This window comes from Lytechinus variegatus, chromosome 13 (genome assembly GCF_018143015.1).
Source record: "Lytechinus variegatus isolate NC3 chromosome 13, Lvar_3.0, whole genome shotgun sequence".
NCBI lineage: Eukaryota > Metazoa > Echinodermata > Echinoidea > Temnopleuroida > Toxopneustidae > Lytechinus > Lytechinus variegatus.
The window spans coordinates 23,879,781-23,898,285 of NC_054752.1; the positions used below are offsets into that span (position 1 = coordinate 23,879,781).

Consider the following 18,505-nt stretch of genomic DNA (forward strand, 5'->3'; position numbering starts at 1 on the left):
CGAAGTAAATAATACAGCAAATGAGAGCATAATATTTAATAACTAACCAAAAACAAAGGTGTTTCCTGAAACTGATTAACAGAGATGGGCAAATGTATTTATACCTTGTAAAAAAAAATACCTGTTTAAAAGTAGGATACCTGTTTATACGCAAAATTCCTTGATCAATGTGCTCATCAAAGAACACTTACAATTTTTTTTACCAGAATCATCTAGTACATATTCATTTCCATATACACAAATTACTTAGATTGTGGAGAACAAGTTTGAACATTATTTGAGTTCATTGCAATTTTGTTCAGTAATCAGGGATAATGATCTTTTAATATTTTCATTGCTTGTAAGCCAGGGTTCACCTCCCTCAAACATATACAGTACATAGCTCTCTCAAAATAACCATCATGTACATTTCTCTTTTCTTTGCTACCAGTTTTCACCAGCCTTCTTGCCTTTTATTACCCTCATCTCTCTTTGTTATCCCCATCTTCTTCTTTGTTACACTCATCTATCCATCATTCCTTGCATCCCTTACTTGACCATTCCTTTTATCATCAAATTCCCTTATCTCTTGGTCCTCTCTTCATCTATGTTAATAACTCCCCTCCTCTCTCCTCATTGACTGAATCATGAATATTCATGTTGGAAGACTCCTTATATACATATGATTGGTTCTCATCCATGATATGCATTACTTTATTATTGTCATCTTCAAGTTAATTTGAATATGTATTGAAATCTAGTACCTTGTGCAAAGAAGGCCAAAAGAAGAAATTGAGAATAAAATAGACCCTGCCTAGTTCAGGCAGTTGAGCACAGAACTTTAAACCGGTAACATCTACCTCTCCATCTGTTCTTGTTCTGTGTTGGAAGAACCCGCATATACTTAGAGCTCATAAATTATACAATATAGCCCCTATAATATGAAAGACATAATAGCAATTCAATAATTATACCAGTGTTACTACTTCTAATACGAAGAATGATAATTCCATCATCATCTTCATCATCATAATATTCATCCTCCTCCTCCTCCTTGTCCTCATCATCATCATCACCATCATCATCATAATCATCATCAACATCATCATCTTTATCATCACAGTGTTCATGATTATCATTCCCATCAAAGTTACAATTAAACATATTAAAATCAAAATATTATAGGACAATAAAGAATAAAGGTTGTATAACAGTTTTCAAATCACATGAGTTCTTCTAATATTAAAAGAGTAGTTGGATCGTGAATGTGACACTGAATTAACAAATTATATCAATGTAATTGGTCTGATATCAACTGTGAAGAAATCTTTAATCTCTCTCTTATACAGAAACTTTCCTTGAATGTTGGTGGTGCCGGCTGGTAGGAGGGACAGGTAGACTGGGGTATCTGCCCCCTGATCTGGAGTGAGCCTATGCTTTGCCTTTTCACCCGTATGATGAGCCGTCATGCCGGTAGCAACGTAACCAGGGCAGCACTGTCAAAAATAGAAGTAGAAATTGACATGAAACAGGAAACATATAGGGTTGGAACTTTCACCCTTTAAAAAAATAGATAAGTGTTGGGTGGAAGACTACAAAGCATAGGCCAAGGCCAGACTGCCTGCAGCCAAAGACAAGGAAAGGGACTGAATTAGTATTACCCATAGAAGAACCTATGGTCTCTGGGGGCCAGGGATTCAGATTTCATTCTCATTTCTGCAATGTTTCCCGGCCTCACCCCTGCCCGGTCCATGGACACACCCTGAGGCCAAGGCCAAGGAATAGACATCCAAGACCACGGATAGAACCAAAGACATATTAAACTGACTTTCAAACTGGCTTTGAGGACACAACATTGATACAATATGAGACCGCATGAGGCCAAATTTAAGGCCAAGGGCATAGTAATTGCAAAGAATAACATGCTTTTTCTGTCAACACTAAAAGAACAAAAAATCTAATCTGCAGTTCTGCTGAAATATCATCATTATCATTAGCTCTAAGAGAGTACAGGTACTTACAGAGTTAATGAGGACATCCTTTTTGCTTGAATCCTTGCTAACGTTTTCACCCTGTATTTTGGTGAGGGCTACTACTCCAAGTTTGCTGGTCCCATAGGCCCAATCTGGCCAACCCTTCTGGACATGGTCTCCAATCTTGGTAGCCCTGAGAAAAACAAGGAAGTGGAGGGGAGATTTGAAGATAATAGATCTCTTTTTGTATTCATTTACATGTATTATTCTATTTTAGTTTCCAAAAATAAAGCAAATGCAAAACATATAACTTATTCTGAAATATGAAAATAGAAAATTAGAATAAAAAAAAAGCTTGTTGTGACTAGACAAAAAAATACATATTTCAACCCTGAACATATCTGGACTAAACTTAAAGGGGTGGTCCAGGCTGAGAATATTTACATCTAAATAAATAGAGTAAAATTCACGGAGCAAAATGCTGGAATTTTTATCAAAATCAGAGAATAAATAAAGTTATTGAATTTCAAATTTTATCAATATTTTGTGAAAACAGTTACATGCACATTGTCATGAATCCTCATTAGGTGGGCTGATGTCACATCCAAACTTTCCTTTTCCTTATATTATTACACGAAAAAATAATTGTTTCATTTCTTCATACATGTGTAAATGACATGTCTCCATTATGATTAAATAAGTTGCGGCAATAAATAACTAATGCACTTAATCATTGTCAATCCAATGGTTTAGTTCTTGGTAGAAAAAAATTGAATAAACCTAATTTCATATAATAAAATACAGAAGAATAAGTGGGAATATGACATCATCAGCCCACCTAATGAATATTCATAAAGACATGCCTAGCATTGTTTTACCGGAATAATGCAAATCTTTAAAATTGAATAAATTTGTTATTTGTAATCCAATTTTGATAAAATTTTCAACATTTTGCCCTGTGAATTTTACTCCATTTATTGAATGATAGATATCTCCAGCATGGACCGTCCCTTAAAGATTTATCCCTCAAACAGATGTTCAGTTATAATGAGCTCATTTGAATAAAAACAGAATGGTTAAACAGACAACCTGAAAGATTAATGACTCTGAAAACCACCTAAATTAGGCAACCAAGAGGCATCTACTCACTCAATGAATTCATTCATAAGGTTCGTCACGTCCTGTACAGTTGAGACTTGCTTGAATCGTTCCTGAAGTTCTACGCTCAACCTGTAGTAGGCCATGGGAGCCCCCATGCTAGCAACATGTGTGATCCTACAGAGAGGATGGCAGAGTTTGAGAAAATCAACAACAGCATAATACTGACAGAAACACAGTCACGAGGTATACAGGAATGTGCAATATAATGGGTCGTTTTTAAATCAACTTTACACGTGATAACTAAACATGGAGCCTAATTTCGTTTCATAATGGGTGATTTTAAGTCCAGTGTTGGCCTAGGTGTTGGTGTAATTGAAATTTGGATTGCTTCCCCTAGCTCCAAATCTTATTCAGAGTTTGTAAAACTGATCAAGATCACATTATTGACATCTCAACGACCAGTGAGTGACTTTTCGGGACCATCTTCATTCTATGTCTGGTGTTATAATCGTGTACCTAACACCTAACACCAACACCAAAAGGTCAACACTGAACTTGAAATCACCCATTGTTCAAGACGAAGTACATTTATTTAGGCCTCATTGTAAATATTAAGAATGGGTTTCTGTATTACATACATGTTTACCTTCTCCATAAAAAAATTCTTTAAATCCCTGGAAGAGGTTAAAGGCTTCAACAGCATGTATTCATCTGAACCAAATTATTGTGAGTTCCCCCCCCCCTTGAAGAACTCATCCAATTCCCACCCCATTCAATGGTTGGCGGATGGGCCTACATTTGATGATGTCAATAATTAATTGTAATTTTTCAAATCCATTAAATTACCCTTAACCTTCATGATGTTTTCAATTTTCATTAGATTATGTAATACATGTATCCCAGGTGGATTTTTTTCCCCTTTCAACCAATTGCTAATAGCTTGCCTAGATATGTAAGGATTTCAGTTTCACCATGTACATGTATATACCAGGCAGAAATCCATGGGAGGGGATCGTACACGATCTTGAACCTGCGATCAGTACAGGTACAGTTAGGAATTCACTTATTTTTTTGTCACACAGACCCTTTTCCTCTCGGTAACAAGTTACATGAGGGAATTTTTTTATAATTTTTCATTTTCTTGCTTGATTATTTTGTGCGCAAATTACCCTCTTTGCTGTCTTAGCAGCACGAACCTCTTTTGGGGAAGGGGGTAGCTTGTCAAGAAATGTTGCAAACCAAATGGATCAATCATCTCTGCCCTCCCCGAGCACCCCAGCTCCAATTTCTAAATCCTGGTCATGGCAATTCAAACTACTAGTTATACGTGTAGTTTACCTGCCACCATCCCTGATGATCGGCAGGAACGTATCAGTCATTAGACGGACACCGTGGTAGTTGGTCTTGATAGATCCGACAGCTTGCTCAAACATTGGAGGGTTACCCTGTCAAGACAAACACAAAATAATTGCATTTGAAAATTTTTAATCAGTTCTGGCAAACTCATGATTGATGGTAAAAAAAATATTTGGAAACAAGTATTTGTTTGATTAGAAATAAGTTGTCATATATATCTTTCATACGACTTGCCAGTCAACAAATGATGAAGAAATACATCTCATACATGTATGTTGTGGAAGTGGAGTTGGTAAGAATGGCAATATAGTAGGCCTCATTGCGTGGAAATAAATTAATTTACTTGATTGTCAACTGGAGGTTTCATCGCTTCCACCTAACTTTAGCAATTTTATTTCAGTTCCATCAATAGTTATACTTACAAAGTACAAGGTGCTACATGTATATTGGGCTAGAATCTTTCTCACCTTATAGGCAATTCCTGCATTGTTGACCAGGATGTCCAAGCCCCCATGTTCAGTCCTGATATCATCTCGAAGCATCTCCATACTACTAACATCGTCCACGTCAAGGAGATGGAATCTAGGATTAAGGCCTTCCTTCTTCAAGACTTCTATGGCCTGCATTCCTCGCTCCTCGTTCCTTGCCGTCAAATATACAGCTCCATTCTCACCAAAATGCTTGCAGAAAGCTCGGACGATGGCAAGACCAACTCCAGAATTGCTACCAGTTACCTGTTTGCATAATGGAAAAAAATGACTATAAAAAGCCTAAAATGAAGGCCTACTAATGACTTTGGAAGCTTCTTACATTTTAAATGTCTCTGCGGTAGTTGCTTAAAGGGGAAGTTCACCCTGAAGAAAACTTTCTTGTAAAAATAGCAGAAAAAATAGTAGAAAATATTGGTGAAGGTTTGAGGAAAATCCGTTAAAGAGTAAGAAAGTTATTAGAGTTCAAAGTTTTGGATTTGTGACGTCATAAATGAGCAGCTGTCCCATGTGTTATGTAATACAAAATGCATAAATTTCTAATTTTGTATGGTTCCTGATGACTTAATTTTGTTTTCTTTTCATGACAGGGTGACCAGACGTCCCGTATTTCCCGGGATTGTCCCGTATTTTGCTTCTTTGTCCCGGGGTCCGGACAAACCCTTCCCGGGACGCCTATTTGTCCCGTATTTCAGAATATTGAACAAAATGTATTTAAAAGTGACAATTTTTCATCAAAATAACCAATAGATGACGAAGCAGAGACAACAATAAAATCGATAAACTTTTGAAAGTTCTGCGGTGATTTTCTTGCTAACCCAATATATCGCAATTAACGAACTGTCCTCCTGCCATTGTGTGGCAGGCTACTAGCTAGGCATGTAGGATCTGAGCAGTTTCTCTACACCAAACATGCCAAAATACAAAATCGACGGGAAATTTGTATGATTATATTGTGGGTTCTCAGATTACTGACTTGGAGATGTAATCGGAGGAACAAGTTACTGAGATTTCATAACTAGATTTATTTGTTTCAGCTTTCGTTTTGAGTCTTGTTGTGTATGATGCCGCGATGTTTCATTTAATTTTTAAGTAAAAAAAATCACTTTCAAATTTTATTCATTTCTAAAACATTTTTTTATTTCAAATATATATTTGAAAAACACAAAATTTCATTATTATTTTGATTGATTGATTGATTGATTGATTTTATTCGTCAAGAATATCACAAGAGATTACAATGAAATTGAAGAATACCTTGACAGGATAGCCCATGAAAGCCGAAAGGCTTATTTCCAATGGGGTCCTATAGTTAGTATAAAACATTAACATATTGTAACAAAACTGGAATATGTAAAAAAAAGATAATAAAATACATACATGTTACATCAGTCAAATAATATGCAAACATCTGAAGCAAACAACAATCCTCCTAATATGTGAAACAAGATTATATTTTAACATGCCCTAATGTATACATTATCTAAAATAGTAGAAACCAACAGTACAAATTTTGTTAGATGATTAGATTTTTGTGCTTGAAGTTTGAACTCTTTTCCTTTTTCTTTCTTTTCTATCCTTCTTTCTTCATCCTTATATCCTTCCTGCTTGCTTGTTTTTGTTCCATCTATCTTTATTTCCTATTTGTCTTTCCTGATCCCTTCTCTCTCTGTGTGCTCATTTTCTTTCTTTCCTCCCTTTTTCTTACCTGTCTTCTTTATTAAATTTCTTTTTTTATATTTCCTTTATTCTTTTTTTCTTAAAAACTTTTTTCTCCCCCCTCCCTTCCTATCCTTTTTCTTTTAATTCTTTCTCTTCTTCCATTATGTTTTCATTCCCTCCTCACTTCATTCTTCCTCTCTTTCCTCATTTCTTTCATTCTTTATGTTACTTTTCCTTCTAATTCTTTCCCTTATTCTTTGTTTCTTTCTTTCAAAGAATGAAGGAAACAGTTTTCTTTCCTTCATTCTTTCTTTCCTCCTCCTTTTTCTTACTTTTTTCTCTCCTTTATTTTGTCTTTCATACATGCATTCTTCTTCCATTCCTTTCTTTTTCTTTCTTTCTTTCTGTATTCAATTCAAAGAATGACGGAAACATTTTCTCTCTTTTATTCTTTCTTTCATCATTTTATTCTGTCCATTCTTTTTTCTCCTTCATTTTCCCCTTATTTTTTTTTCTTTCTTCTCAATTCATCTCTTTTCTTTCGTCTTTTCTTTCTCTCCTTCATTCTTTCGTTTATCCTCCCTTCCAATTCTTTATTATTTTTCACAGGTGTAACACTGTGTAGCCTTCTTTGTTGATCTTTTTTTGTCAATTGTCCCGTATTTCATTTTGTGAAATCTGGTCACCCTGATTCATGATCGGGTGTGAAACGATTTGTGTATAGTATTGATATACAAAAGTTACAGTGAAAACCATTTTCAATTTTCTGAGAAAATGACATTTCATTGATTTTTTACCATTCGCTATGTATGAATGCTGCTCGCATATGACGTCATAAATCAAATAATTGAAATTCTAATAACTTTTTAATTATTTGATGAATTTTTCTTAAACCTTCGGCAATATTTTTCATTAATTTTTCTGCTATTTTTACAATAAACTCTTTGTCAGGGTGAACTTCCCCTTTAAGCATGTTCAGTAGAATGTCACATCACGTATGTGTAGGGAAAAAAAATGTTTTTTGTAATGTTTATTTTCTGTTAATTTCTTCGAACAGATGGAGTTCTGCATGTCTTGGCTTTACTCTGTAAGACGCCTCGGTAATGTACAGTTGCACGTCCCCAGGCCAGCCCGGCCCCGGGGCTCGCATCACCTTCGCACCCTGGATTAGCTGAGTGACAATTATTGACAGTCGGAGCGGAGTGAATTAATGCGAAAATTTTTCTGCAAAAAATCCTAACTTCAGAAGAACTGTTCTTGTATACAATATAATCAATGTAGATAATAAATCTAAAGAGCACTGATATTCATCGAAAGTGTTGACAGAATACTTACAACAGCAACCTTAGAAGACATTTTGTTCGTCTCTTCTCACTAGCACTCAGGCTTCTGCAAATGCAAAAATCACGAGCCGCCAACTGCTGCTCTATGATACGGTACGGTACGCTAGTAGCATAGAGCTATTAACATGCTAGTAGTATGGCAGTGTATCCTATTGCCGGACACTTTCATTTAGAATACGGTATTTCAGTCTATTTAATAACCCTGATTCATAAATTACTTCGGTCATTTGTATGATTTTTGTTCACTATAAGCGTTACATTTTATGATTTTGTTATCAATATGGTAAATCTGTTACCATTCTTCGTAATTGTACATGAATATTTATCAAATTCAACGCATAAAAGTGAAAAGTGGGCGGTGCCGCCCGGGGGCGTGGTCAATGGATCTACTGTGCAGACAACAGAGAACGCAGTCCCTTTTTTTTCCTCAGTCATATATTCCTCTTTTTCCGTTTTTCCTGAGGTCTTTCCACCACTTTCTCTTCCATCATTCCTCCTTCTCCCTCTCTCTCTCTCCTCATTCCGTCATCCTTCCCCTCTCCTACTAGTAATTTGTTTTCTCATTCTTTCTTTCCCCTTCCCCTTTAATTTTTTTTTCTCCCCTTTCTTCATCTCGCTCTTTACCCTTCTCTTCTTCCATTTTGTAATCTTCTTCTACCTTCTTCTTCTTTTAATGGAGATGATGTATGTAAAATAAAAGAAAGTCATATTTTCTTTCTTTCTTTTGTCTTTTTAATCCCTTTATTTCTTCTCATTTCTTTTTCCATTATCCTACCTCTTACTCCCCTACTCCTCATGATTCTTCTTCTCATCCTCCTTTTCTTCCTCCTCTTCACCTCACTCTTTTATCTTTCTCCATTTTTTTAATTTCATCTTCTACCTTATTCTTATATTCATGAAGAAATAAAATGGTAACAATCACTCGATCTTTATATTTCTACTCTTTCATTATTTCATCTTCTTCTACCTTATTCTGATAATAATGGACATTTCTTTTTTTGTTTTCTCAATGTTTTTCATCCCCTTTATTCATCCTCCTCGTTTTCTCTTTCCTGTCTCCTCTTCCTCTTCTACTTTTGGTAGAAAACTTTCAGACAACATAATGCCATATCACACAAATTGAACAGGATAGAATCCACATTGCCCTTCTAATTAGGCAATTTTTTTATCTAAATTTTATTTATAATGTGTTACAAAAGTTGTACAACTTCTTCGACCTAGATGAAAACATACAGATGCTACACCTATGTATTAATTATGTAAGTACAAACATATACTGCTATGCAGTATTAAAAAAAAGGAAAACACATAATTGAAATAAAATAGATTGAATCAAGAGTAACTTTCATATAAAATTCATCCATACACAATATCACATACAAATTACATGTGATCAGATTGCAAACAATCTGGCTTTTCTTTCTGTTAGGGGTGGATTTACTTGCCCATTTTCATTTCAAATGACCCTTTTAAATAATTTACTGGGTTGTTTGCAGTTTCAGATGCTCATATTGACATTTCAAGGGGCAAAATCACCATAATCCCCAAGTATCTTCAATTTCTTTTACTTATATTCTTGTTGCTAAGTTGAACAAGATTCTGATTATCTAATGGTAATTTCAAGAAAAAGAAAGAAGATTAATAGCATCCTATAAAATCAGCAAGTCATGTCACATCAAATGGTTTGCTGACAGTTCAAATTTACCGCTACCAGATCATAGCAAAATGATAGTTGAAATCAAAATGGCAGAAGCTTTCTGAACAGGGTTGATCACAAATTTTTAATCTATACAAATATCTACAAAATATAATCTCAAATTGATACTAAATCCTATTCAGAAATACCTGTAGCTTGAATTATATCCTGGAATGATTAATACTGTGCAACAACAGTTTTAATGACCTTAAGAATGATGTCAAATGGGAAACCCTTCCCATTCGAATTGAGAATCCACTACTATATTACTAATTAAGGATCTTTCACAACTGGACAGTTCTACGAGCATTTAACGACAAAGGTGTCTGTATGGTAAGCTGTTTTAACCTTATACAATATATTTCGAATTGAGTATTCATTTTTTTTATATTAAGACTTGCCATTTACTAAGATGACAATTATTTCTTGATATCAATAAATGAATGGTTGACATAAGGAATTTGATAATTAATGGGACCTAATGATAAAATGGCTGGTCATACAGTATTAAATATATAATTTTTGTCATATACAAAAGAAATAAGAGGGTGTTCATTCCCAATAAAATGGAGAGTGATTTTTAGTTTTCAACTTAAAAACAGAATTAAGAATATTACTTGTATTAGTCATTGAAGTAACATTCATAATATAACTAGTACTAAAATTTTAATAATAAAAAGAAGAATATTGATTACCATAATTTCTTTTTTTTGTTGGTCTTGAAAAATAAATCACATTTTTTCTGATATTCTGGTATCTACCAATATCCTCAGAAACTTTATCATTTCTGCATCAGCAATAATTGAATCCTCTAATTTGCGTATAAAAGCTACCAACTTTAGTTGAATGTAATTGGCCCAATATCACCAGCAAAGAAATCTTTAACCTGTCTCTTAGAGAGCAGCTTGCCCTGAATGTTGGTGGTCCCGGCCGGTAGGAGGGACAGGTAGACCGGGGTATCTGCCCCCTGGTCCGGAGTGAGCCTATTCTTTGCGTGGTCACCCGTATGATGTGCCGTCATGCCGGTAGCAACGTAGCCAGGGCAGCACTATTGAAAAGAAAAGTAATAATGAACATATATGTGTTAAAGATTAGAATCATCATCACCAGGGATGTAGTCAAAGCCTGTACTTACAAGTCAAGAGGCTGTTAGAAAAAAAAAATTCCCAGAGTTTGATCACATGATTCAGCCAGAGGCCGGCAAAACGTAGCCTCAAGGCCGGCTTCGACTTCATCCTGTTCACAAGAAATCACAGCCATGATTAATAGGGAACTGCCAATAAGAAGTGGTCATTCAACTTCTGACCTGGGGTCAAGTTGGTTTTCATAAAAGTAGAAAAGTTTGAGAAAGGTTGTTTTGGTGATGTACACCAAGACAAAGAGCAAGGGGGAAAGTGAAGAAGCTGATTTTGTTTTGTTGTTTTTTCATCGGCGAAATGCATATTTTGTGAAAATTCAAATCAAGAGGTAAATTTTCAAAATTAAACACACATACAGGCTCAATCTCCAGCCACTTAAAAGAGATAAGATACTTACACAATTGATGAGGACATCCTTTTTGCTTGAATCCTTGATAATGTTTTCACCCTGAATTTTGGTGAGGGCTACTACTCCAAGTTTACTGGTCCCATAGGCCCAATCTGCCCAACCTTTCTTTACATGGTCTCCAGTCTTGGTAGCCCTGCAAAAAAAAATTGAATAGAAAATGAAATAAAATAAAAAAAGACAAAGGGTGAAGGGAAAGTTTTAAGAGGAAAGGGGCATGAAAGATAGAAATGAGAAAAAAGAACAAATTATCATTACTATCATTAATTTTATCATTATTATTATTATTGGAAATATTATCATCATTATTAATATTAGACACCCATTCTACAGGGCGTATTAGGGTATCACGCTCGGTGTCCATCTGTCTGTCCATTAATTTACCCTTGTAAACGCAATAACTTCAGTTTAACTTAACCTCGGCTCATATAATTTGGTGTGTATGATACTAGCATAGATCCCAGGAAATTGATTTTGAAGTCAAAAAGTCAAAGGTCAAGGTCACAGTGACATGTTTTCATTTTACCCTTCTGCAGTCATCGTAAATGCGATAACTTCAGTTTAACTTAAACTAGGCTCATATAATATGGTATGTATGATACTAACATAGATCCCAGGAATTCTATTGATTTCGAGGTCAGAAGGTCAACGGTAAAGCTGCCACTTTCCACTTTTCTTGCTTGACCAATAACTCCATTTTCCGCTTTACAGGTGGGCGTATTATGTGTTCACCTTAGGGACACTCTTATTATTGTCTGGCATCACCCACTCTCTGAACCACAGGTCTCTCTTCATCATCATTGGGTAACCTTATAAAATGCTTTTTCCAATCCCAGTATATGAATTCAAGACCTTAAGTCAGTAAAATGAATGCCATGAATTGGCAGAACTGCTCGAGTGAGTGGAACAATATTTCCTTCGGACTATGCAAGTTATAAATGTCATATTTTCTACATTTTATCTCTCAAATTGTGGCCAGTTGTATCTTTGTAACTTGATGTGTAATATACACTTCCCCAATTATATACATAGGCAAGTGGCATACTGTATAATAAAGCATAAAAGCTGAAAATTGTAGGTCCAGAAGTCAGCCTTTTCAAGGAAATATTGCTTATTTCAGAGTTTATGTTAATTGAATTAATTAATCACTCAAAATGAATCTGTACCAAATTCCAACAACTCTCTTAATACTTTTTATACCAACTAAAATGACTTTTGGTAATTTTCAATTATTGAAACTCTCTATCCCATTGAATAATTAAACTACAAAAAATCTATCCCCAAATATTTTGGTTTCCCTTGTGTCTACTCACTCGATGAATTCATTCATGAGGTTCGTCACATCCTGTACAGTAGAGACTTGCTTGAATCGCTGCTGAAGCTCTTTGCTCATTTTGTTGTAGGTCATGGGTGCCACCATGCTAGCAACATGTGTGATTCTGTCAAGAGAAAAGCAGGCGGGAGAGTGGTAACCAAGGGGTCATTTTAAGTAAAAAAAAATAATAATAATTCTAACTGACATTTGTTACAAGCTACTGAAATCTGTTTTCACAAAATATTGATAAACTAAAACTTTAAAATTCAATAACTTTGTTATTTGTTTACCGATTTATATGAAATTTTCAGCTTGTCAGCATTTGCTTAGATATAAATATTTTCAGCCTGGACCATCCCTTTAAGATCGAAGCTAATGTTGTGTCACCTTTACGTTTTAAAAGCATGAATTTGTGTCACACTTAACTTTTTGTCAACACACCCCTGGAAATTTGAATTAGGGAGGTGTTGGTGAATATAGCCACAAGCCCACAACGTGTGAGATCTCCTAGGGAAGGGGAAAGGGCCAAGCTAGTATCTGGTATACCTTACCTTCCACCATCTCTGATGATAGGGAGGAATGTATCGGTCATTAGGCGGACACCATGGTAGTTGGTCTTGACAGATCCTGCAGCTTGCTCAGACATTGGAGGGTTACCCTTTAATTCAAGAAAAAAAATATCAAATAAACAAAATTCAACTCTCTATTCTATAAATAGTAAGTAGGTCTACGATATAGTTGGCTCATGTATAGTACTCAAAATTGAATACTGCACTGTGCAGCTCTTTTAATTGATATATTGATCGGTAAACATTGTGGTTTATATTTAGCCTCCCATTTTAAAATAATTCCATACATAATTACAACATTTTCATTGGTCATCCTATCTTTTAAACTTATTTCTTCAATAAGTTTTTTCATAGTTCATACCCAGCCATATTTATTGGCCACCAATTATCTACTCTCCTAATTCCCAGACCTATGAATACCCAATTTTGTGGTGCACTCCTATAGAATTGTATGAAGAGTCTTGCTCACCTTATAAGCGATTCCTGCATTGTTGACCAGGATGTCCAAGCCCCCATGTTCAGTCTTGATATCATCTCGAAGCTTCTCCATACTGCTAACATCGTCCACATCAAGGAGATGGAATCTAGGATTAAGGCCTTCCTTCTTCAAGCCTTCCACGGCCTGCATCCCCCGCTCCTCATTCCTAGCCGTCAAATAAACAGCTCCATTCTCTCCAAAATGCTTGCAGAAAGCTCGGACGATGGCAAGACCAACTCCAGAGTTGCTTCCAGTTACCTGTAATTTGAAAAGATTTATTGTAAAAAATACTGAAAAATTACCTTTTCCTCTTTTTTTGTGGGGGAAGGAGGGGGGGGGACACCCGATTACTGATCTGAACTAAAGAAAGCCCTGACTTGAGCTTATTATCTATTTCATGCTTGGTACGCAATTCAAAATTTTCTGTCTTAAAAATCAGTACAACGTGATGGACTGACCTTCAGTCCTGCCATTATTAATATCAATTTCACCTTCTATGATTGATTATACTGTAGTTTATAAAGACTAATTGGGAGACAAGTCGTGAGCTGCAGAGTGATCGCATCATTTAATCGGATAAACAGATCCATAAATATTTGAATTGTGCATACATGTACAATCAAATCCAGGGTAGCACTTCAAGATTCAAGCCTGAGCATTTTCTGTTTACAGACAGTTACCGGACTGACTGTTTCTCAGCCAATCAAAATCAAGGAAAATGTCAGATTGGTCAACTGGTAAGAAACCTCTCATTTTTCACATTTATACTAAGTTTTTCTTGCACCTTCATAAGAATTAGGCGTCTGAAGGTGTATAGATGAATAAAATCCAACAAATTTATGTGAATTCTATCTTCAAAGATGGATTTCTTTTAGTATGGGAAGGGTTTCAAGGCTTCATGATGAGAAAGTATATATATCAACTATTTTAAAATATAATTACGAACTCCACAAGGCTAGGCAATTCCAAGCAAAAGTTGACATTTTCCACAAATTTTATATTGGCTTTATCTAAATCTGGATCAAAACTTTCTATCAAAATTATGGAATTTCATAAATACAAATTAAAGAATTGCAGTAGAGGCCCATGACCAATATGGACGACTGTCTCCCATGAGAGAAATTATCTTCAATATCAAAGACTTTTGTAAAGAATTTGGGTATCCAATTTCAGCAGAGACAGTCTCCAGTTTGGGAGACCAATTTACATTTGATGCAAAAGGATTAGCTTGGCAGCAAATAAAAATGTGACAAGCAGATTCCTCATTAAAAATTATCCCTTTTCACTGTCTACTTTTGTTTTGATAAGGATTTTTGTTGTCGTCCACACATAAAAGAAATGGGCTTCTGACCTCCATGAGACAAAATTTTTGGTGGAAAAAATTACACTTTTGTTGGTGTTGTTTCTTTTGATCTTTTGCAAAGCAAGTCTCCAATATGGTAGATTATCTCCCATATTGGCCGTTCGCCTCTACTGTTCAGAGGAACATAATCCCCCCCCCTCAGTGTTATTTGGGGTACGCCTATGATCGTTCCCTCACTTTGAAAGCACCCCCCTATCTGCCAAAATTTCTGAACCCCCCTTTCCAGGGGTGTGAGTGGTCACAAATAAAAAGATCTGAAAAAGCTGAAGAGTGTTGAAAAAGTCTGAAATAGAAAGAGCTCCCATATTTTTGTACAGAGGAGAGTCAAAATAAGCTGAAATTAAGCTGAAAATCAAAACAAAAAAATTTGAAATCAAATAAAAATCTGAACTCTCACACCCCTGCCTTTCGTGGGTTTTTCCTGCCTTGGAGACCCCCATAAATCTGGAACACGGCTCATTGTACCCCCTATCTCAGGTTAGCTCTCATTCCAACCCCCTATCTAAGGACAGACAACCCCCCCCCCTTCATCTCAGGTAAGCTGTCATTAAAATAGAGGTTCCCTGATATGATGGAGGACAAAACAATAGCAAAACCATGAAAACAATGACTTTTCATAGTCTGATGCACACGTTTTTATCGTTTGTCCTCCAATATGGCTGTTTGTGGGAACCCTAGACTTTAATATATACCGTAGGAAAGATTTTTAAATATCTCAGACTCAGGAGTCTAAAGAGAGAGAGAAAAAAAAACACACCCCCTTTTCAAAGAAATCTCTCGTTGAAAATACAAATATACCCCCTATTTTTACAATTCACGGGCTGGGCTAGTCCCGCAAAAAAGTACCCCTTTACTGGACATTTTGGGAACACGCATGAGGTCCCTTCGACCCCAGAGTGGGGGGCGGGCTAGGAACATGATTAGCCACAAAAAATTCTTAAGCCCTAATCTATTTTTCACTTGTATTCAGGAAATTTTGAGGTAAGATTTGAGCAATTTTTGTGAAAATAATGCTAATAAAGAATATATTGAAGGTACCATAAAGGGCGTAAATAAATGATTTTTAATTTTTAGTAAAAACAGTAGAAATGGCTGTTTCTTTTTTTGCATTGCAGCGCTACCAAGTCTCACGCATTATGCGTGAGACTCAAGCATTATCATGAAGACAAGATTATCGATTATGGACTCTTGTTCATCCCTTCAAATCTCTGTCTCACGCAACTATCACAGCCTATCCCCATATACATTGTACACTATGTCTGTGATCTCACTCAGATTCACAGAAAATCTCACGCATAGCTGGTCTTTGAACTTGGCATCTCTGGCATTCAGGGGCGTCGATCCATTTTTCAGATTGGGGGGGCAAAATCATTAACGTTTCAAAGGCGCTGGATCGTACAAAACACCCACACATATAAATATATATATATGCCTCATGAGAGAGACATATGTCACCGACAAATTAATGCGAGCGCGAAGCGCGAGCTGAAATTTTTATAGTATACTGACCTGAAAACAGGAAAAAGGTGCCTGTTTTATAGTAACCCATGAGGATGATACATATCTCACTACACAGATAATGCAACTGCCGAGGGCGAGCTGAAATTTCTTTATATTAAAAAAAACAATAGATGCGAGCGCGAAGCGCGAGCTGAAAATTTTGAATTTTCGATCTGAAAAAATGACAGTTTAATGGACGTTTTTGATAAAGAACAAGATACATATCCAAGAAAAGATGATTGCAAATCAAAGCAGGAATTCTTTTGAGGCTTTAAAGTGAAAACGGGACATTTGCATTTATCTATTTAATCATGAAAAGTATGGGTTTTTGCTACAGAAATGATGCGAGCGCGAAGCGCGAGCTGGAAATTTTTATAATCCAATCAGAAAAGCGGGCATTTTGAGCACGATTTTAAATAAAGAACGAGTTGTGTATCTCATTCTCGCTTGTTGAACATTACAATCATGTTTTTTTTTGCCATATCCAGAATTATTGGGGGGGCAAAATGATATGTTTGCCCCCCCCAATATTTTCATTGGTGGGGCGATCGCCCCCCCCCCCTGCCCCCCCAGGATCGACGCCTCTGCTGGCATTGGCCTTTTTGTTTTGGTCCTAAAGCCAAAGGCTAAACGTTTAACTTTAGTTTAAGCCTAGTCCTGCTGCAGTGCTGGCTAACATTACTGAACAAGGCACTCTCTCTGTCTCTGATCCTCTTTCATAAAACTGCTGAGTCAATTCATAAGAAATGCTGACTCACTATTGTTATGTTGACAAATGTACTTAGCTGACCATAACAGCGCGGCCACTGACTGAGGATCACTGAGCTGTGGCTGTGCAGCGGAGAGCCGACAACAATACCACGACCTCGCTGCCCGGCCCTGGATGCCACAACTCCAGGGGGAGAATGGGATAGCGATTCGATGCGTGAAGACGGCCGCTAAATTGGCACAAAAAATAGCTATTTGTCGCCGTTTAAAGAAACTGAAAACCTGACAATACGATACAAGACGCTCACATGCAGATATACTTACAACAGCTACTTTTAAAGACATGACTGCAATCAAGGGTCTATGCAATTTGGACCTGGACGGACGTTGGTGACATAAATGTGCTGACGATTTGAGCGTTGTGCAACAAATGGCAAAATTATGAGATGCCACATGAGTTGGCAGAAATCATAAGTACAGTCTGGCCAATTAGTTTGTTTGTTTGGTTGTTGTTGTTTTTTGTTCGTTTTTTTTTGTCTTAATAAGATGTTTAGTTTTTTTAAGATAGCTATTAGTGATAAGCCAAATGGGTTACCTTTTTTCTGTATACCGCGGAAATGGGGGGGGGGGACAATTAACACCCACTTTAAAAAAAATGTGTTAAATAAAAATGATTCCTGCATCAATTTTTTTTATTGTAGTTTAATGATTAAAAAAAAACTTACTGCTTTATATTTCATCAAAATCGAATGAAAAAAGTATTAAAAAAACACACACAAACAGTGACATTTTAGAATACGGTGATATCTGGTACAAGGGCGCCGGAAGCGGGGGGGCAGGGGGGGCACTTGCCCCCCCAAATAAAAGTTTGGGGGGGCAAAACGAGATTTTGCCCCCCCCCCCCCAACGTGCCCCCCTGAAAGATGAAAAATGATAAATTATTTACGGACAAAAGTAAATGAAGGCACTTTTCTGCCTGAAAATTGTCATTTCCATTGTCAATAAATGAAAAAAATTTGCCCCTGACGGGGCAAATACATTATCATAGTAAGCCTTGCGTCTTTTAATGAACAGTTCCTCTGTGAAACATAGCTTTGATAAGCCCCTTTTCCATCTTATTACAGTGTGATAACGTTTAACCTTTTAATGAATACATTTCAGACTAAAAGCGAATGGCAAATTGATAGTGGTCCACCAATGATTAGGTTTATAATTCTATGATGCTGGCTGTGTCGTCTAACAAACGCGCAGTCGCCCAGAAACGCTCAGACCGGACCCGATATCACTAACGCGCGTGAACATTAGTTACTCGAGCAAGATATCTCGAGAAACTTGTTTCAATTATTTCATTTTCAACTAAATATAAATTGAGTTAATACAGTGATAACAAGAGAGCGGTGTTGGCTCAGTCGGTAATGCGTCTGCCCGT

The 18,505-nt window shown here is 36.3% G+C and overlaps 2 protein-coding genes across 3 annotated transcripts; both read right to left on the reverse strand.

Moving 5' to 3' along the window:
- Positions 1–665: 665 nt before the first annotated feature.
- On the reverse strand, positions 666–7,988 carry LOC121426238 (carbonyl reductase [NADPH] 1-like). Of its 2 annotated transcripts, none has more exons than XM_041622458.1 (6): positions 7,895–7,988; positions 4,877–5,143; positions 4,392–4,498; positions 3,102–3,227; positions 2,001–2,145; positions 666–1,475 (listed from the first exon to the last, which is right to left on the reverse strand). In XM_041622458.1, the coding sequence occupies exons 1-6, from the start codon at positions 7,913–7,915 to the stop codon at positions 1,266–1,268; spliced, it is 876 nt and encodes a 291-aa protein (XP_041478392.1). In that variant the 5' UTR covers positions 7,916–7,988; the 3' UTR covers positions 666–1,265. The 2 variants fall into 2 exon arrangements, with proteins under 2 accessions (XP_041478392.1, XP_041478391.1); XM_041622457.1 differs by lacking the exon at positions 7,895–7,988 and adding an exon at positions 7,644–7,724.
- Positions 7,989–10,107: 2,119 nt separating this feature from the next.
- On the reverse strand, positions 10,108–17,516 carry LOC121426239 (carbonyl reductase [NADPH] 1-like). Its single transcript, XM_041622459.1, has 6 exons — positions 17,401–17,516; positions 13,497–13,763; positions 13,010–13,116; positions 12,457–12,582; positions 11,135–11,279; positions 10,108–10,646 (listed from the first exon to the last, which is right to left on the reverse strand). Exons 1-6 carry the CDS (start codon positions 17,419–17,421, stop codon positions 10,437–10,439), a joined length of 876 nt encoding a protein of 291 aa, XP_041478393.1. The 5' UTR covers positions 17,422–17,516; the 3' UTR covers positions 10,108–10,436.
- Between the last annotated feature and the right edge of the window lie 989 nt (positions 17,517–18,505).

Coding starts and splice junctions, on each gene's coding strand:
- LOC121426238 (XM_041622457.1), bottom strand. CDS start 7,709: ATGCGAGCCCCGGGGCCGGGCTGGCCTGGGGACGTGCAACTGTACATT. Junction 2,146..3,101: donor CTTATGAATGAATTCATTGA/GTGAGTAGATGC, acceptor TGTTTTTCTCAG/GGCTACCAAGATTGGAGACC. Junction 1,476..2,000: donor AGGATGTCCTCATTAACTCT/GTAAGTACCTGT, acceptor TATTTTTGACAG/TGCTGCCCTGGTTACGTTGC.
- LOC121426239 (XM_041622459.1), bottom strand. CDS start 17,421: ATGTCTTTAAAAGTAGCTGTT. Junction 11,280..12,456: donor CTCATGAATGAATTCATCGA/GTGAGTAGACAC, acceptor TTTTTTTTGCAG/GGCTACCAAGACTGGAGACC. Junction 10,647..11,134: donor AGGATGTCCTCATCAATTGT/GTAAGTATCTTA, acceptor TCTTTTCAATAG/TGCTGCCCTGGCTACGTTGC.